This window comes from Eptatretus burgeri, chromosome 1, assembly GCF_056783735.1.
Source record: "Eptatretus burgeri isolate ZD-2024b chromosome 1, Ebu_testis_v1, whole genome shotgun sequence".
NCBI classification, from domain to species: Eukaryota; Metazoa; Chordata; class Myxini; order Myxiniformes; family Myxinidae; genus Eptatretus; species Eptatretus burgeri.
Genome location: NC_140961.1, coordinates 138,192,923 through 138,214,600, shown reverse-complemented (window position 1 = coordinate 138,214,600; position 21,678 = coordinate 138,192,923). Strand labels below are relative to the sequence as shown.

Here is a 21,678-nt window from a genome sequence, read left to right as displayed (position 1 = left end):
CTCACTAATTTTTCCCCCACACTCACGGATTTTACCCTGACATTCGCAGATTTTTCATGGGTCAGGAAATCCCCGGAACATATCCCCCATTTCCCATTGAAACAATGCCCTCATATTCATGGTATCGACATTCATGGGGTTTTCCCGCAACATATCCCCCGCAAATGTCGGGGTCCTGGTGTACTCTATAGCAAAGAAACATTTACAAGTTTGCACTATCCATACCAGGGATTTCCAAACCCAGGGTCGCAACCCGAACTTGGGCCGTGAGGGCTTTCTGATGGGTTGCAGATGACTATACCTGCCTCTTGATCTTACAGTGATATAGAGTGTCTTCTATTCTTCAAAAAAACACAAACAACAAATTCTACAAATTTTAGAAAATTAATTAAAAATATAAAACAAGAATATCTTGGTTAGATAAGTATCCACCCCTCTGGGTTAATACTTGGTGGAAGCACCTTTGACAGTAATTACAGCTGTGAGTCTGTTGAGATAGGTCTCTACCAACTTTACACACCTCGATTGGGCAATATTTGCCCATTCTTCTGTACAAAACTGTTCAAGCTCAGTCAAGTTGCATGGGGAATGTTGATGGACAGCATTCTTCAAGTCATATCACAGATTTTCAATTGGATTTAGGTCGGGGCTCTGACTGGGCCGCTCAAGGACATTTATCTTTATGTTCCTTAACCACTCCAGTGTAGCTTTGGCTGAGTGCTTCAGATCATTACCATGATGAAAGGTGAACTTCCGTCACAATTTCAGCTTTCTTGCAGAGGGCAGCAGGTTTTCCTCTTGGATTTTTCTGTATTTCACTCCATCCATTTTCCCTTCCATCTCGACAAGTGCCCCAGTCCCTGCTGATGAGAAACATCTCCATAACATGATGCTGCCACCACCATGCTTCACAGTAGGGTTGGTGTTCTTTGGTTGATGTGCTGTGTTCAGCTTGTGCCAAATGTCACATTTTGCATTTAGGTCAAAAAGTTCCATCTCGGTTTCGTCAGACCACAAAACTTTTGCCACATTGCTTCAGAATCTCCAGAGTGGTTTTTAGCTCACCTCAAATGGAACTCAAGGTGGGCTTTTTTGAGTAATAGTTACCTTCTTGCCACCCTTGTGGAGTTGTGGATGCCAGACTTGTGGAGTGCTTGGGATAATGTTGTCACGTGCACACAGTGACCAGTCTTTGCCATAAAAGCATGTAGCTCTTTCAAAGTTGCCATTGGCCACTTGGTGGCCACTCTGATCAGTCTCCTCCTTGCTTGGTCATCCAGTTTGGAGAGACGACCTGATCTAGGCAGGGTCTTGGTGGCACCATATGCCTTCCACTTCTTAATGACCATCTTCACTGTGCTCCAAGGGATATTCAAGGCCTTTGGAATATTTTTATACCCATCCCCTGATCTGTGCCTTTCCACAACTTTATCCCAGAGGTTTTTTGAAAGCTCCTTGGTGCTCATGGCTGAGTCTTAGCTGTGAAATGAACTACCCAGCAGAGGAAACGTAAAGGAACAGCTGATTTTATTCTGAAATTATCATAATCACTACAATTTAACACAGGTGGAAGTCAATGAACTTGGTATGTGATTTTGAAGGTGATTGGTTACACCTGAGCTAATTTACAATTGCTCTTCTCACCAACCAAGATATTCTAGTTTTGTATTTTTATTTTATTTTATGAAATTTGTAGAATTTGTTTTTCACTTGGAAGTTGTGGGTTACGATGTGTAAATAAAAGTGGAAAAAGTCTGATTTTATGCAATTGAATTCCAGGCTGTAAGGCAACAAAAGGTGAAAACTTTGAAAGGAGGTGTAGACTTTCTTTTGGAATTGTACCGATTTAAACGTTGGCAGCTTTCCACCTTCTCACAAATCTTGGTTTTTGAGGGGAGGTTTTCATATCTGAAGTGTTTTCTCCAACAATTTTTATGGTAGGTACCGGTACCAAGTCAGGAGGCCTACCGGTACTATTTCAGTCATGAGGCGAATGTGATTTCAAATTTTGGGTCATGGACAAAAAAGTTTGAGAGCCTATGATCTATACTAATAAGTGAGTGTGTGTGTGTGTGTGTGTGTGTGTGTGTGTGTGTGTGTGTGTGTGTGTGTGTGTGTGTCAAACTTTGCATGCATATTGTTACGGATCTGGAAACCATACGCATTCAAACATACAGATGTCCTAAAAGTCAGTTATTCCGTTAAGTACATGTGAAGACAGGTCCTTTCCTTTTGTCTAGTGGGAGAATCAATGGTGTGCGTTGCGATGTTTTTTTAGGTAGGTTATTAAATCTTTACATCCAACAACCATCCCATCCCCAGTCACGATCCACTACCCACCCGCTGTCTACTCGCACCCTGACTTGCCGAGGCAAGATCTTGCAGCCGTTCCTTGCCGCTTCCACAAACGTTCCTTTTCAACGTTGTAACTTTTACACGACGACCTTTTCAACGTTGTAACTCTTGCTCGACGAGTGCAAACACGCGTGGAGGGTGGGGGGGGTTCCCTCAACAAGGCCGAGACCCCGCCCAGAAGGGGCGGATCCGTGGAGGCCCTGTCCAATCAGCGCGGACGGTGACGTCTGTTCCACCAAGCCCCCGCCCCATTCGGAGAGGTCTATAAAAAGACGACACCATCCTCAGTCTTGAGGGGAGTTCTTTTGGAGGAGTGAGTTAGTTGGTGTTAGGGTTCTGAGCCGGAGTCTGAGTTCAGTTCACTTCAGTTCACTTCAGAAGGAGTTCAGCTCTGTGTGGGGCATTTGACGGCAGTCGTCGGAGGTTTATTGGAGACGGGGCATTCGTTGCTGGAGTCTGGGGCGTTCGTGGAAGTTTTGCTGGGTCCTGTCCGCGACCCTGACCCCCACCCTGGGACTCCGGCTACTCCTCTCAAGTTCCTCCGCAGACACGAGCCCCACGCGTGTGACTGTGGGCAGGGCTGCACGGCCATTGGCAGGTGCTGCACCACGGAGCACCCCCGTCCCTCCAACGTGCAGGTACCCCGCCGAACCATGACCCCAGCTTGTCTCTCTCCCTGGCTGCGGGTGTCCTAATGAAACACCTGGGTTTTATTTTCGTCAGCGTGTGTGTCTGCGTGTGTGGTGCCGTCTCTTAAGTAGAACTGCTGAAGTGTTTATTTCTGATCATTGTGAATTATTTCTTGTATATTCCGCGATAAGTCTTGCTCTGTGTCCTTATTGTAGATAAACCATGATTAGAAATGTTCCCAGTTCGTTTCCGTCCATTCTTTCATTGGTCCAGCATGGTTCGGATCTGAGTTTTAGCCGGCTCTTTGTTCCCGTTAATCTGCTCATCCTAACCGGCACGGCTTTGGCAGCTCTGCTCGACTGCACCCGAACCGGAGTTGGTAGTCAGTAGGTGGAACTCTACCGCAATCGGTAGAGTGACCCGGTTTGAGCAAGATGTGCCGAGGGCGTGGATCCCCAGTAGCCGAGACCGCATGGTTACTTAAGTAAATTGGTTCCAGACAAAAAGACCCTACGCCACGCGGTAGAGATATTGGCGTTCCACGGTCGGTTCAGCGACCCGCCGGCTCACGGAATTATCCGAGAGCGGCGGCCTACAATTCCGGGGAGTCTGGTGGGAGATGACGTAACCTCCCCCACCTAGTGGTCGTTCTCGCCATCGGACCCCGGCCAGCAACAATATTAAGGGAACTCCAAGGAAGTACATGGCGCCTGTCCGACAAGTAGAACTGTTTAAGTGTTGCCGTGTGTGCGCATAGTCGGTTTTAACTCTTGCTTTCGCTTTATATGTGCATTTTGATTATTGTGACTGTAAATACGTGCCTTCCGTACTGGTCTGTGTGAATTACGCGTGCTTGTGTGAACTTGTTCCCCGTTTCGCTGAGTCCTTTCCTTTGTTTGACTCTCCATCCTGCTTCACGTAAGGGGTTTGTAGTGGGTTGAATATCCCGGTAATTAATCGGAACCGTCAAGGCCGACGATAACACCGCTCGGTTATCACTGTAGCACGGAACGGACCGCTTAAGCGGTTCGTGTCCGGAGTCGGCCTGTGGCGTGGTACGATCACCCGGTCGACCATTTGCGCAGGTACTTAGGTAGATCGAATTTGGCGAGCAACCCGATCCTGCGCGGGTGGGCAATTGGCACGATCGTGGTGAGGTTAACCCCCCACCCATGACTAGCTCCCGGCGTTGTTCCGAGAGGGTCACGACTAAATTGTCCGTCCGGTGGGCGACGTGCCGCAAATTGAGTTACGTGGCCGTTCGCACGCCGGTGGGCGTGAATTCGCAACAATATAATGGTTTGGTGATTGGTAATCCCTTGTCAAGCAAGCCGTTCCTTATCTACCATTTTGATGGAGTGTTGAAGCCATTTGGTGAGCACTCTACAATATTCGTAGAGTATATCGATCCTCTCATACACTATATATCGATCCACTTGAACAATGTTCAGGGGTCACTTGCTTGCGATGGCCAAGTGTTGTTCTGCGGTCACTTCGGCGTAGATAAATACCAATTTAAAAAAATGAAATATTTTGAATGCACACTCGCCCGAAGCTGTCTAACCTGGGTTCTAATTCCGACCCTGTTACAAACTGTCCTCTTGGTGTTTCACAGGCAGGGTGATTCATCAATATGTGTGCCATTAAACTGGATGTCACATCTGCCAGAATCCCCCCCTCTCCTTCCCCCTCCTCACTCTCCCCTCCCCCCCAATCTCTCACCCCCCTCTCTCCCTCCCCTCCCACCCCATCCCTCTCCCACCCCATCCCTCTCCCTCGCACCCCCAGCCTTCTTTCCCCCTCTCCCTCTCTCCCTCTACACTCTTTCTCCCCTCTCCCTCTCCCCCACCCCTCTCCCTCTCACCCCTCACCCTCTCACCCCTCTCCCTCACTCTCCCTCCCACCCCTATCCCTCTTTCTCCCTCTCCCTCTCTCATCCCTCACTCTCACTCATCCCTATCCCTCTCTCCCCCCCCCATCCCTCTCGCTTCCCCTCCCCTGTCTCTCGATCCCCTCTCCCTCTGTCATTTTCTCACTCTCTCGCACCCCAATCCCTCTTATGCCTACCCTTATCCATCTCTTCACCCTCCCCCCTGCCCCACCTCTCTCTCTCTTCCCCCCTCGCACAACCTCACAATCCCCTCGCGCTGCCTCCCCACCCCCACACACTGCCTACACACCCCCTCGTACTGCCTTTCCCACGGCTTTCATGCTGTCTTCTCCTCCATTCCCCTCACGCTGCCTCCCCCTCCCTTCCCATCATGCTGCCTTCACTTCTTTCCACTCACGCTGCCTTCTGTTCCCCTTCCCTCACGCTATCCTCCTGCCAACCCCCCTCCACCACCATACAACTTTCCAGAGGTCAAGGAGAGGAAGAGCTGTCATAGAATGGGTGAATTGGACAAATGAAAACTTTTTTTTTGAAGCATTCGGAACTGCTGCTCAGATCAATTCAGTTTTTATAAAGCAATGAATCACCAGATCACGGCAGGATAGCCGAGAGGTACGCACGTTTGTTTTAAGCTGTCTCACATGGTTTTGAATCCTGACCCAGCTATAACTGTTGTCCCGGTGTTTCACAAGCAGGGTGATTCATCAATGTGGGTGCCATCTCTCAGATGGACATTAAACTGGGCATCACATCTGCTGGAATATCCCTCCTCTCCTCTCTCCTGTCTTCCCCACTCCACACTCTCCTCTCCCCTCTCTCCCCCCCTCCCCATTTTCTCACTCCCCTCCCAACACTCTCCTCTCTCTGCCTCCCTCCCCCTCTGTTACTCTCACCCTTATCCCTCTCTCTCCCATACCTATCCCTTTCCCTCTGTCTCTCCCATCCCTATCCCTCTCATATATATATATATATATATATATATATATATATATATATATATATATATATATATATATATATCTCTCTCTCTCTCTCTCTCTCTCTCTCTCTCTCTCTCTCTCTCTCTCTCTCTCTCTCTCTCTCTCTCTCTCTCTCTCTCTCTCTCTAACCCCCCTCTCTCTTTCTCTCTCTCTAACACCCTCCCGCCCCCCCTCTCTCTCTCAACCCCTCTCCCTCTCTCTCTCACACCTCTCCACCTCTTCCTCTCTCCCTCCCATACATCCCTTCTCTCTCACCTCTCCCTCTTTCTCCTCCAAAAATTCAAAATGAAACCGTCAGTCCTTAACAGTTCCCTTAGCAGAGGGGAGGGGTGGAGGAGCAGGGGAAGAGAGGGGCGAGGAATGGGCGATTCATCAATGTGTGATGAATCACCCATCCCTCTTTATCTTCTACTGCTGCTCATCAGCTCCATCCTTATCTGTGATCGTTTCTATTCTCATTCATCCTCTCCATATATTTGCAGGTTGCGAGATTCCCTGCTCTCTTCTCTCTTCACCTCATATTTGTTCATCCCCTTGTTGCCTCCATGTACTGATAAAGTGCTCCACTTTGCCGCCATCCTCTGTCACCTCGCTCTGACATGAACCTTGACTTTTTATACAAAAACAAACAAACGAATAACCCATAGCACAGCTTGTCGTACCAAGCAGCAGTTTAAAATAGCTTCAAACAAGCAAGCATTTACACTCTCCATTTATACTAGAATAAAATGTTATACAGTACTGTGTCAAAACCAACTTTCTCAGGTGGATAAGTTTATATCAGTATAAATACTTTAAATGGTATAACTTGTGCTCATATAAATACAACAAGCTCAAATGAGCTAAGATCCTCGTCCTCTTAATGATGACGTCATAAAAACGAATATTACGTCATTGTGATGCATCAGGTTTGCGATAAATTATCTGTGCTAGTGCCCGGCTTGATTCCCACAAACAAAATTCAAACAGCTTGCCTAGTTTCGGAGATAATGGTATAGGCGATTTCCATTAGCGGCGATATTACGTCAACTTTTTTTCTTGGAAGAATTTCCAAAATCGGAGATGGTTACTGCCTGCGCATGGGCTTTCTGCATATACATGGCAAGTTTCATGAAGATCCGATGAAAACTCTGGGTTGTGAAACAAAAAATGTCAAAAAATAGGAATGACGTCATAAAAATTGATATGACGTCATAGTGATGTATCATATGTGCGGCAATTCATCTCTGATAATGCCCTGTTCGATTCCCGCAAACAGAATTCAAAAAGCTTGCCTAGTTTCGGAGATAATTTTTTAGGCGATTTCCATTAGTGGAGATATTTTGACGTCATAACTTTTTTTTCTAGGAGGAATTTTCAAAATCGGAGATGGTTACTGTCTGCGCAGGGTATTTTTACATATATATGCCACGTTTCAGGAAGTTTCGATGAAAACTGGAGGCTGTGAAACAAAAAAGTCCACAAGAAGAAGATGAAGAACAACAACGTGAGTAAGACTTAGAGATCCTCCACGAGAATCTAAAAATTTGGGTGAAAATGATTTAAATCTGTAGTAAAGTGATAGCATAAAAGAAAAGTGAGAGGGTAACAAATTTAAAAAGAGAACCTGACAGTGAAGAATAGAAATTATTACACTTCTGGGTAGCTGCCCTGCAAGTATATGCTCCTGACTGTATGCTGTTGCCATTTTAACTCCGACAAAGATGTATAAGATGGGTAAGCCTTTTTTGTTTTTTTCAAGATGAGAGCACCCCGTTAATTATCTTCAAAAGGGGTGTTTAAATTTACATACACACACACACACTTATTTATATGACATCTCCTTCCAGAGGAAACCCAGCCCTCAAAACTTACCATTGCTTAAATCGCCGCATGCTGTCGAGCAGGTGAAACTGCTGCCAGCGTTTGGAAAAATTCACCTTTCCATTAACGTTGTCTGGATTGCCTAGGTGTACGAACGTTAAGTCTTGCAAGATAAGACCTCTGTGGAATGAGTGAATTGGAACAAAAGGAGGAGCAAAAAGGGAAGTAATTTTGTCAGGTGAATCAAGGAAGATTGAGACACAAGTTTAAACATCAGGAAATGTAAACGAGTGGTCATAAACAAAGTTCATAAAGCTTCAGATCGAGAAAATTAATATTAGTTGTGACTCACAGGTAAGGTATACAAGGTGGTTCGGCTTCGGCAAGAGCAGCACGATATGCCCGGAATGACGAGGAGCTGTCGATCAATTTGCAATACTCTTCCAAGCCCTGTCGTAATGAAACAATTTTAAATCGCAATTTTCAAATGAGGTTAAATTTGCAACCATACACATCAACACCCCTTCCCTTCTGAATCAAAGCTCTGCAGGACCCCAATGCTATATCTATAGAATCAAAGAAAACCAAAGGGCCACAAGTAACCACAAATTTCCATGCTCACCTCGGTGATTTGTTTCTGCCACTCGAGTCTTCGGATAGGTGCGGAGTCCAGCGCTGAAAGCACAGCCAAAAAGGAATTGAAGTTGTTCAACTTCCGGAGATGCTAAGGATATAACAAACACAAATATAAACCTCACGAGATGCTAAGGGTATAGGAATTGTAAACACAAAATGAACTTGTGAACCACTTAATTGTCAACTTGCATTGCTAACTGGGGGGCTGTGGATGAGAGGTGTATCGTTATGAAAAGGAGTTGGTTCATTGGGTTGCAAATAAATAGATAAAAGTAAACATGGAAATATCTGATTGCATTCTGTCAGCACAAGTTGCACAACTGAAGGGTTTCATCTCTAATTATATTTCTTATACGGAGTTGGAAAAAAACATTTAGTGAATCAGAGGAAAATGAACGTGGTGGTATAAATATGGTCGCAGGTTGCAACATGTTAAAACTAAAATGGTTCTTGGTAGAGTGCATACCTCCACCAGGCTAACCAGTTTACGTTCTGTCGGCCACTGATAGGCCAGATCTGGATCTGAACCTGAACCAAAATCGAATTGCCTTGTTCTTGTCATCTACCCAACTCATCCACTAATTTTCATCCGAGTCCATCTACAACTTTTTTAAATATCGTGTTACATATCGTTTTTCACCCCCATCTCTCGATAGTGAAGAATCACGTACTAAAATAAAATAAAAAATTCGCATCCAGATCCAGATCTTCAGCAAACTCAAATCAACTCGGCCTTGTCACACACCCAACCTGTCCACTAAGTATCGTCCAAATCCGTCAATAACGTTTTGAAATATCATGCTATATATCACTTTTAGCCGATCACTCAATGGTGAAGAATCACTTAAGGTGTTGGAGATAACTTGAGCAAAGTTGATGGCTCGCCATCATTTCCCACCAAAAGCAAAGTTGAAAGATAGTTAAAAGTTCCACAAGGAATGACCCAATATCAAATTTTAAGTAAAATTTTTTGTCCATTTTCAACCCTGTGACTCTAAGTCTATACCCTCTGGGGAATGAACCAGGGATAAAATCCTAAAAGTCGTTACATATTTAATGTGTCCACCAATATCGATTCCATATTCAAAGTTTCATTTAAAAAAATATGCATGGCGGTATTCAAAGTTTCATTTAAAAACGTTTAAATATGTGCCCGTAATTGTATTTTTTGGTATTTGACATTTTGACACCACCCTCGAGGGCGGAGCAAAAATGATGATGCTCTTGCACCTTCGTGCTATGAGGTGATCATAACGACCAAGTTTGGTGAATATCTGAACGATCGTTTAGGAGGATAGCGGGATGGACGGACGGATAGAAAGACAGAACCGATTGCAATATTCCCACGTTTTTTTTCAAAAAGCATGGGGATAATAAAATAAATAAACCAATGTCACCCGCAGGGTGACCCATATCTTGCCAAAAGGTGACCACGTATAACTTCTCTAAGGTCACACTGAGGTGAACAGAGCTGCTATCCACCAGGAGCGACTCCTTGAGGAATATCTGCCTACGAGAGATTCCGATGAGAATCGTTCTACACAGTAACAATGAAAAATATGTTTGCCTCATGACGTCACCAAATGGCGTCATAATGTCTCAAGCTTGACATATCTAGAAAGCACTCATCGAGGTGTTAAATTTGAGGTACTACACGATATGGTTCCTAAAACTTGAAAATTTTACCTTGGGGTCAAATATGTTTGACCTCAGGCGCTAACAATGAAGGTCAAGGCCAATCGCCACCAAAAACTAATCAGCTGAGCGCCAGACCATATACTACATTCCCATAAAGTTTGGAGACGATTAGATAAAAATTACTCAAAAAATAAGGGTTTCGTCGACTCCCCTGATTTGCGACAAAGTGACCTTGACCTTTGACCTTGACCTTCAAAATTTTATGCGCTGAAAAGGACCTCTATAGGCCTCTGATATGCGAAGTTACAAAAATTTCCAATGATAACTGTGCTCTGCAGAGTGATTTATACATGATTACAGAAAAAAAAAACATATGAAGGTCAAGGCTAATCGCCACCAAATATTAATCAGCTGAGCGCCAGACCATGAACTATATTCCCATGAAGTTTGAAGACGATCCGATCAAAATTACTCAAAAAATAAGGGTTTCGTCGACTCCCGATTTGCGACAAAGTGACCTTGACCTTTGACCTTGACCTTCAAAATTTTGTGCGCTGAAAGGGACCTCTATAGGCCTCTGATATGCGAAGTTACAAAAATTTCCAACAATAACTGTGCTCTGCAGAATTTTTTTATACGTGATTACAGACAAAAAAAAACAAAAAAAAAACAAAAAAAACATACAAGCTGACTAACATATCTTGCAAAAACTTCGTTTTGGCAAGATAATAATTAAGAGATAATATGATGGATAAAGCGGAGAGAGAAACAAATACTTTATTTCAATTATCAATCAATTGAAATGCCAAACATTGTACAGGGTGTTTCAAAAGTCCAGAATCTTAGAAAATATTTTTAAATTTCTTATTTTTGAGACGATGCCTTTGAGGTGGATCGGACATCATGGACTGATAGAATGCCCCTTCGAAGTTCACATTTAACACCACTTGACTCTTTTTCTTTGGGAACACCTGAAATGAGTGGTTCATACCACGAGACCATGTACAAGTGAAGATCTAAAGAATGAAATCAGAAACATTTGTGTTAAAGTCTACTGTACGTGTCAATGTAAATAAACATTCAAAGAAACATTCATACAATAATTGATGTGTATACATGTTGGTGGCTTGCAATTTGATCGATTTAATTATTGAAATAAAATTGTAAAATAAATATCTCTATGATTCCAGACTTTTGAAACACCCTGCACATTTATATCTAAACTTGTTTATCAGCAGTATATGTGAGTGAAAAAAAACCAGCAAATCTTTCAGTCCCTACATGTTTCATATCTTTCCTTCCCCTTGCTTATATGTAATCCCCCATCCCTCTAGTCCTCGTATCCTACCTGTTCTCGTTTCCTTATCTCAATTTTATATGACTTGAAACACCCCCATCCCTCCGGTAGCAGGTAGAGGGGGGTGGCGGTGGCAGTTGGTCATGCGGATGGTGGTGGCATTGGGTCATGCAGATGGCAGTGGTGGTGAGTCATGAGGATCATGCGGATGGCGTTGGTGGTAGGTAATGCGGATGGCGGTGGCGCTAGATCATGTGGATGGCGGTGGGTTCATATTCTTCTTCTTCTTCTTCTTCCTTTTAATGGTCACAGTTATTCCCACGTTTTTGTCGGGTTGGCCATGAGAAGCTTGCCCAGCTGCCAAGGCCTCACCTTTAAGTTAGGTTCGGGCAGTAATTTGGAATTAGTTCATCGCTCGCCTACTCTTCATGAAGGACACCGTGGGATCTTCAACGTCCACCAACTAATGCCGGCAGATGGGACACCCAGTTTAATTGTGTTCCCTTTGAGGTTTTAAATTTAAAAAACAAAATAAAATATTTGTCTATGTTATGTTCAGCGGCCGTGTCCCCCCAAAAAAAATCCAAATCCATTGGGATCATACTCTGCACAGAGTGTTGGTGCTGTCAAAGGAGTCTCCTGGGCTATTGGGCAAAATCCTGGACAGGTCATGAACTCTGACATAGGATACTCAAGTGGCTCAATCATCCTAGCAAGCTGGTACTCATTTTGCTGACCTCAGGGTGGTGACAGGCCAAGTCAACCCAACCTGGTACTAATTTATTAATTAAATGGCCAAGTTGGATTTGAACTCAGGACACTATGACCCCAAGCTATGATCCCAAGCCCACCACCCTAACCATTAAGCCAACACCAAACATGCATTTCCCTACCCCATTTATCCCTTAAGATCTTAGGCTTCCACAACATGGTTTGGCCGAACACACCATTTTCCAGGAACCTAACCGCTGTGTTGGATGAGGGTTTCCTCTATTTTACATCTTGGACAGGGGCATTGTTGGACAACAAATTAACACAATACATGGGACTCGATCCTAGAGTCACAGTTCAATCACAATGAATAACATGCAGTGATGAAGTTCAGATATGTAATGGTAAGGTTCCATTATATCAGCAAAACAACTCAAATGATTGCTAAATATGAAATGGTCAAACCTTCACGTTCTCCGATTAGGAATCATATTTGTCAGATTATGATATTTTTGATAAAACAACAAACCTTCATGATTTTCATGAACTTTAGCAGTAGTTTCTCTCTTTCCTGGGCCTTCTCCTGCTGGATAATGACAGAGCGCACCCTGCACAAGAATGAGGGAGCAGAGTTTGAGGAAAAAAAAAAATCAAAAGGGAATGGTGAGCACCAGGGTGTCACCTATATATTACGTCTGCAGAAATGGCAGAATGTTTCGCCGTCCCTCCACCCCAGCCTTCCCTATTGACTCCACATCCTCCAAACCTCCTTTCCTTTTTCTCCCCTTCCATTGTGTCCCCCTACATTCTCCCTCTTCGGACAATCTATTATGTCACAATAATGGCAACAGATTTGCGAACTCCCTGCACCCCATCTGTACTCCCAAAATACCCCCTTACAACTATGTCCCCCACCAAAACTCGATCAAAATTAAGCGCAGAACCTACCCCGCTCTCCCACCTAAGAATACATGATAAATAAAGGGCCTCGTTCCCTCTCCCATTTGCTGCCAAAGCAGTTACTCGGCTACATTCCTGATTGGGTTACCACTCCAGCTCAGGAAGTCAGGGCAAGAATTTGTGATTTGCTCATGGTGCTGGCAATTGCTCGCCTCCTCTTCACAAAGGACACTGTGGGATCTTTAACGTCCACCAACTAATGCAGGCAGACAGGAAGTCCTTTGAACATCCATCTGAGGGACAGCACACACATTGATGAATCACTCTGCCTGTGAAACACCACACTGACAGTTTATAAATGGGTTGGGATTCAAACCCAGGCTACACAGCTCAGAGGTGAATGTGTGTACCTCTCGGCCATCCTGCCAGCCCCTAAAAATGTGGTATACTTCTGGAAGTGGAACCTTTTTCCTGAGATAGTTTAGATTTCTGAACAATCTCAATATATTTTGGTCAATAACCTTTAAAATACTGCATAGAATGGAGATATTTCACAGGACCACTTCAAAACATATGTACATTTCCCAGCAGAAAAACCTACCCCGTCCAGAGGGGGCTACTTATAAAACACAAGGTACAGACTACGTATAAAACATAAAACTGTACAGAACAGAATACCAGTATGACATGTAGTTAAAGTGTTCAGTAAACGCTGTGAGGTTCGGACTGTGTTCTTCTTTCTGCTCCTTAGGCCAGAGCAGCACCTCTGCAATCTGCATCACAGTCACACAAAATTCATGAATGGGATTATGAACAGCAGTTTTGTAAACAACAACAACTACAACAAAAAGACTGAATGATGTCCTTACCAGTCTGTGAATGGATGGCAGTTGCTTACGATAAGAACACTTTGATATCCTCCATCTACACAAGTCAAAAACCTTCACCATTTCCATAATGTATATATGTATATATGTATGTATATATATATATATATATATATATATATATATATATATATATATATATATATATATATATATATATATATACATATATATATATATATATATAAAACATATATATATATATATATATATATATATATATATATATATATATATATATATATATATATATATATATATATATATATATATATATATATATATATATATATATATATATAACATATATATATATATATATATATATATATATATATATATATATATATATATATATATATATATATATATATATATATATATATATATATATATATATATATATATATATATATATATATATATATATATATATATATATATATATATATATATATATATATATATATATATATATATATATATATATATATATATATATATATATATATATATATATATATATATATATATATATAACATATATATATAACATATATATATATATATATATATATACATATATATATATATATATATATATATATATATATATATATATATATATATATATATATATATATATATATATATATATATATATATATATATATATATATATATATATATATATATATATATTGCATACAATACAAAGTCGATGTTCGTGGCAGAGCTAGTACAGTGAACGGATCAGGACGTAACAGACAAAAACAGGCCACGAAACATACATGCATGGAGAAGGAAACTCCAAGGAGGGAAAACTGGAAAATTAGGAGAGATTTGGTTGGGGTTAATGAGGGTAGAAAAGATCAGGGTTTTCGATTGGGGGTGGCGAACAGCTGTCTTGAAGACTTGGAGGGAAGAATGAGATAGAAGAGAATGTGCAAAATGATTCCACAGGTGGGAAAAACAGAGGAACATGTGAGTGGAGGTGAGCAGTATTCCTGGATTTAAGTAATTTTACCAGAAGGAGGTTGATGGTGGACCATGTTAGCCCTACAGAAAACTGGGGCGGGGGGGTGGGGGGGCGCATAAATAATAGAGGGTGTAAGACCAGAAAGGAGGCGGCAGAAGACAGAGAGACCACCGATCTGTCTGCGATGGCAAAGTGATAAACCAATAGACTCAGCTTCATCGTGGGAGATTCCAATGATCTTGAAGGCCTTGGTTTCCATGGCATCAAGCTGAGCAAGATGTGAGGCAGAGGAACCAGACCAGAGGGGTGAGCAGTGCTCCATCAAGCTGAGGATGAAGGTCTTATAGGTGGATAGGAGTTCAGGTGTGCCAAAGGAGGACTTTGTGCGATGGAGGATGCCCAGTCAGCGGCTGGCTTTAGAGGCCAATGTTGAAGCCCAAGAAAGTTGAAGTTTCTCATGGCTGATAGAGAGACCCAGGAGTTTGAATGACTGAACCTCCTCAAGAGGATTGTTAAGAAAGTAGATGGGGGGAGGGTGGGGGTGCCAGATTGTCCTTTCAGAGAGAGAGAGATAGTGAGAGTGAGAAATATGTCAGAATTGAAAGATATATTCCAAGTGTTTGACCAGATTGTGATTTTGTCAAGGCCTGAAGAGAGGGAAGAGGCTGCAGCCTTCCTGTCTGAAGGATGAGGGATGTCACAGCAAAGGGTGGAGTCATCAGCAAATCTATAAAGTGGATTTTTCAGAGGGTCAGAGAGATCATTGATGAAGATCAGGAATTGGACTGGGCTCATAACACTACTTTGGGACACTCCAGCCTTGACAGGGAGAGGAGATGATGGAATTAACCTCATGTCCATTGAGTGCCACACGTTGGCTATGAGAGTAGAGGCCACGTGTAGAGTTGTCGTTAGATACCATAGGCAGAGAGTTTGGAGAGTAATACAGGATGCCAGGCTGCATCAAAAGCACGAGATATGTCCAGAGAGACAGCCCTGATCTCATGTCTGATATTAAGGGCCTCCAACCATTGTTGGGTGAGTCGAAACAGCATGTCCAAGGTGGAGTGACCTGGTCTGAAACCAAATTGGTGATCTGAGATGAGGTTGTTGGAGAAGAGGAAAGATTTCAAATCAACTGCAATGATGGATTCCATGACCTTGCTGATGATTGGAAGTAATCCAAGAGGTCTGTAGTTAAGGGGATCAGTTTTTGTACCATTTTAATGGCATGCAGTGATGTTGAGGAATTTCCAAGCAGATGGAAGATGACCGAGCGAGCACAAATGACAGGGTATAAAGAGCAGAGAGAGGATGTGCAAGAGCAGCAGAGTAGGTTTCTAGGACATGTGAACTGATGCCGTCCAATTCAGCAGCAGAGTCAGAGTCATGGGTTGAAATAACCTTCTCCACCTTCTAAGGTGCAAAGAACACAGAGTCCAGGAGTAGTTGGGAATGACAGTGAAGGATGGGTACTGAGAGTGAGTGGTTGGGGACACAAGATTTCGAAGCAAACAGACTTGAGACATTCAGCCTTCTCACGAGCGGTGTCGGCTGTGGTGCCATTTGAAGTAAGAGAGGGATGGAAGTAAGAGAGGCATGCACCAGAGACACACTTAACAAGGTACCACCAAGTTTTAAAGGAGGGAAGCAAGTTTGAAAGTTCATTCTTGAGGTTGGACAGATGTTGTTTTCTTGCTCTTCTGAGAGTGGACACACACTTGTGTGAACTTTTTGGAATGCACTGAGATTGCCTTCGGTCGGATTAGCCTTCCAAGAAGAGAAGGCAAGTTGTTTCAGAGCAACTGCGTCACCACAATATTCAGTGTACCATGGGTGGGAATAAGGGTAGGATAAATGAAGACGAGATGGGATGAATCTGTGTATGAGAGAGAGCAGGTGTCTGTGGAAGAATTTCCAGGCTGAGTTGACATCAGGGGCAGCAGATATGGGAGACCAGTCCTGAAGAGAAATGACTGCTTGCAGTCCCTACTAATCTGCTTGCATGAAATGCCAGGCTTGCCGGCATTGAGGATATTGGTGTGTATATATATATATATATATATATATATATATATATATATATATATATATATATATATATATATATATATATATATATATATATATATATATATATATATATATACATGAGAATATAACATAGGCAGTGTTCTCTGAGAATCTGAGAACAGAAGAATAATTTTGAAACATTCGAGGTTCAAATGACTAAGCCTCTCCGGTTCACAAAGTGAGATGCTGTTACACACCTCTATCTTGTAAAAGAGCTGAGAGTCCAAAAGAGTCAGTTGCTCAGCTATTTCTTGGCTATGAAAATCATGCAGCGTGCCAGGCCTGATGGGTTGAAACACACAGTGGAGTTAAACACAAATACCTGAGAGTTTGTTAACTCATACAGTGACTAGGGTTCAATGAGGAAATTGCATATACCATATATTACATGAAGGATGATGGTATTAGCAAGCAGAGAACAAATCAATATGGTACATGGAAGTCTTATCAGTAGCATTTTCACTACATGGCAAATATACACACTGCTGTGTCAGCTGAGCTTCCTTATGTATAAATAACCACAAAGTGTATATGTACCGCAGTACGTACTGTATATACACCCACTGGAACATATGCTTTGGAAAAATGAATCTTTACAAACTATGGTAGACTGATCATCGAATGAACATGTGAACAAATGAAAATTGTCATTGAAAGTTAAGATGGGCAAGGATCATGGAAGAGACAGAGAGAGGTCAATGCACGAGGAGTGGAGTAGAGGGGAAAAGGTATACGAGGAACACAGACAAGCAGTCAGAAGAAAGACAGAAATGCAAGTATGACAAGGAGCATAGACACAGAAAATCATAGGACAGGCAGACAAACACTCAAGAGACCAGAGAGCGAAAAAGGTAAATTAAGATAGTGGAAGTTACAAGTGAAACATCAGGAAAAAGGGACAGAGGTGAAAGGTCAGGAAAATGGTAAAGACATGGGAAACAAGAAAAGATGGAGATGGGTCAACAATGTGAACAGGAGACCATTTGTGAACCGGGTAACAAAGGAAGAGTGAAGAGTTTCCAGAGAAGCATGCGTCATCTGGCAGTGCTTGATCAGTCATCAATTACTAAAAGGAAAAGCGTCCATCCGTACGAGTGTGTGTGTGTGTGTGTGTGTGTGTGTGTGTGTGTGTGTGTGTGTGTGTGTGTGTGTGTGTGTGTGTGTGTGTGTGTGTGATGCTTCATTTTAAAGGGTTCTTGCTGTGAAAGAATAATAAAAAGACACCATTAGAAAGCTAATAATTGATTGACTTTGAACAAAAATTAGTGTCCATTTAATCATAAAGGTGATTGATTTAAAAACCCCTCTTTCCACGTTTGAGGAAGAAGAAGTGGGAATGGAAGCTTAACGTAGTGGTTCTAGCGGTAACATTTATTATTCGACAACAGCAGGAACCCTTTAGAGTTTAGAAGGACACCGGAGGAGCACACAAAATTATATGCAGTAATATTTCTCAAAGCAATAAAATGTATATATATATACACGGAATGTATATATATATATATATATATATATATATATATATATATATATATACATGTACATGTATATATATATATATATATATATATATATATATATATATATATATATATATATATATATATATATATATATATATATATATATATATATATATATATATATATATATATATATATATATATATATATATATATATATATATATACATGTACACGGAAGAAGCACACAAACAATCACAGCCACAACTATAAAGTTCATAGAACATGATACCCCATGCAGTGTTATTTCAATTTAAATAAAATAATGATTTTAACGAACGTTAAAAAAAATCCGAAAGTTTAGTGCTATTGAAGTAGTCCAGAAGCAGTTCTGAACAGCACCCTTATTTATACACCACCCCATTGCCGTATAAAAAGAGTCTGGCAATCTATTGTTCTGCTCATACAGAGCGATCTGGCTGTGTGATTGGTCAATCCGCACCACTTGGTCTCCATGGAGCCATTTGGCCTCCCAATCAAGTTACTTCTGGGTTCACATTCGTACAGAAGTGGCATTTTATACAATATTTCACTCGATTTTGGTGGAATTGTGGTATTCTGGGCGGCATGGGGTTGCCCTGTTCGACCAGGTCAAGGCCAAATAATGCACAGGTTCCCTTGTGACAAGGTTTCAGATGATCTAGTTTCACAAATCAATATCCCCATTTGCCATAATATCAAAAATAAACTGCTCGCAAAATTCTTCACTGTCAGACTGTATTTTTGCTCGAGGACAGGAACGCAATCGCAAGAGCGAACGAGATGGCACGAAAGGAGAAATCGGCAGCTAAAGTATGGCAATTTGATTGTTAGTCTCAAAATTGAAATAATTATTATACGGACGTTTTTTTTCGATACTTTTGAAAAAAAGGCTTGCATCGTTCTTTCGTGTTTCATGATCAATTTGAATGTAGTTTTTCGAGTTGATATTGTTACAAAACAAACTAGAGTAAAACTCGTCGGATACTGACATGGCTCCGACTTATGCGAGTTAAATGCAATGGATTTGGTTCAAATGTTCTGATCATTCATTTTCTCTTTCTTTCATTCTTCCATTGCACTTGAAATTTCCTGCTGAAACTCCATCCCTTCTCGTTAAATATAATAATCATTATAGTGGCGTACATCATTGTTGATTGATTCGTCTGGAACACCGAATTCGGCGAAGAACTATAACAGATTACTGGTTTAGTTATATCGCTGTGCGAATCTCTCAAGTGGTCCATTATCAAATCTCCCGAACAATTTCTCAAGTGGTCTATTATCGAATTACAGACTGTACATCACCCTTTCGAAGACAGATTTGTGCCCCTAGTAATCCTGTCGGAGAGCTAAGTTCAATAAAAACGATAGGAACGAAGGAACAATAGCCGTTTGTGCTACCTACCGCCGGGAATTGTGAAAATTTGTAAACCAAATAGGTTCAAATTGTACCAACACCCAAATGATCAACATTATAGCCTTTAATAATAGCCAAATGATTACATTATATGTGTTTATCTCACATTATAAATAAGGAATGTGTCCATCTATGACCTCAGTAAATTACAAGGTTGTTAATGGCATACTTTTTGAACAACGAGTGTTTTTTTACTGTGCCTGTGTTGATCGGCACCTATCTCGCACTACTAGTGCACGCTCACATGGTGGGCAAGATGCCGCCTGCGAGCAAGTTGGGCAGACTCTCTTCATATACGGCGCTGCACCACCCTATTGAAGCTTTATTTAAGTTGAAGTACTACAAAACTGAAGGTTCTTGGAAGAATTTTGACAGACGATTTGTGTACTACAGTCTTCAGGTATATAATTAGAAGAAAATAAAATAAAGATAGTAAAAGTCATGTAAATAAATTAATTCTGTCCAAATGCTGAGGTGTGTTCAGTTACCAAGCAGCGAGCTCGCACTTACCAAACCTGCCATTCCTTATCAACCATTTCAACTGGAATGCTTGCTCGAGTGCTTTAGCCACTTGGTGAGTGCTCTACAAGAAACTTTGTAACTGAACACACCCCTGCTAAACTGGAAGTTCTTGGAAGTATGATGAAGGTGATTTGTGTTGTGCAGCGTTCAAATATATACAGGGTTACCCGAAAGTTACTTTACCCCCGATAAATTTCTCGCACTTCACTCCGTCCCTTCCCCTCTGCCCTCGCCCACTATGGTATGCGAAAACACTGACTCAGAAGAATTATGGAGCACATACAGATACAATGACAAATTAATTATTGTAAGTACTGTACAATAAAACCTGTATATTAAAAGAGTTCAAGAACCAATTATATAACAGCGTGATGTCGCCGCGCTGTAACAATGCTTCACTGGGAAGGGGTAAAGTGACTTTCAGGCCATCCTGTAAAATCCATTTAAATTACGGGTTTTATCACTATTTTCTCCAGCGGCAACTTCATCACCCTATAGCAGCGTTTCTCAACCTTTTTACCCTTGTGGAACCCTTGAAATAGTTTTCATGTCTCAGGGAACCCCTGCATAAAAATTATTATATACCATTATTAATATTTTATATTTTTTATCTTTTATATTTTTTATCGTAGTTTACGTGGACGTGGTAAATATAATTTTTTTTTTTTTCGGATACCTGGTTTAAGGAAAAAATGACCCCCTTTTTGACAAATTTATTGGCAATGAAAAAAAAACATACTGCTCGTTTATGAGACCTCACACCGAGGTTTTAATTCACAAAAAGAAATCTGTAAACACACACAAAAAATATACATAAACAACCAATATCACATACGTATAACATATTGCAGAGATGCCAACTTTTGGAAATCAGAATTAGGGAGGATTTGCAACCGACACCAAATAATGTGCGCGAAGCGCACATCTCGAGCGCGGAGCGCTCGACCCTTGCGGCGGGGTACAGGGCCCGCCTTAGGGCCCTGGAAGCTCTGGGGTTCAAGACGCTCTCTAGTGCCCTCTGAGCCCTATTTTGGAGCATTTAACATGTTAAGAATTCCCACTTTTTGAACAAAAAAAGGGGAAAATTGTGCACTTTTTAATGTTACATGTATGTTAATATTAGTAAGTTAGGGGGCAATCAAAGATTAACAAAAAGCACAAAAGAAGCAATATTTTTCTTACCTTACTGGCTGGTACTACTGCTGCTTGCTTTTTCCATGGCAGCTTTGCTGAGTGACAGCTGTGTGGCTCTTTTAGCCCTTCTGATTATGTCTTTGCTGTATTCTCTCTGGTAGCAAGGGGTGCTATGAGCTAGTTTTTCAATTAAGAGAGCTTCCAGGGTTTTGACACTCAAATTGGGACGAAATTCCGTATGATTCTTCCGTACAAGACTGAGTGCCCGCTCACATGATGCGTTCGAATGAGGAATGACCAAGATTCCCTTCATCACTTTG

At 41.6% G+C, this 21,678-nt stretch overlaps 1 protein-coding gene across 3 annotated transcripts in view; it reads right to left on the bottom strand.

The window, feature by feature from the left end:
• The window catches only part of RAPGEF1 (Rap guanine nucleotide exchange factor 1), a 185,754-nt gene that overhangs the window by 7,142 nt on the left and 156,934 nt on the right, over positions 1-21,678 (bottom strand). For all 3 annotated transcript variants that reach the window (XM_085900070.1, XM_085900066.1, XM_085900074.1), the window contains 6 exons: positions 16,978-17,062; positions 13,520-13,614; positions 12,471-12,549; positions 8,282-8,383; positions 8,012-8,109; positions 7,711-7,839 (listed from right to left, as the gene is read on the bottom strand). In XM_085900070.1, coding sequence (XP_085756196.1) covers positions 7,711-7,839; positions 8,012-8,109; positions 8,282-8,383; positions 12,471-12,549; positions 13,520-13,614; positions 16,978-17,062 — 588 coding nt within the window. The remainder of the gene's footprint in view (positions 1-7,710; positions 7,840-8,011; positions 8,110-8,281; positions 8,384-12,470; positions 12,550-13,519; positions 13,615-16,977; positions 17,063-21,678) is intronic.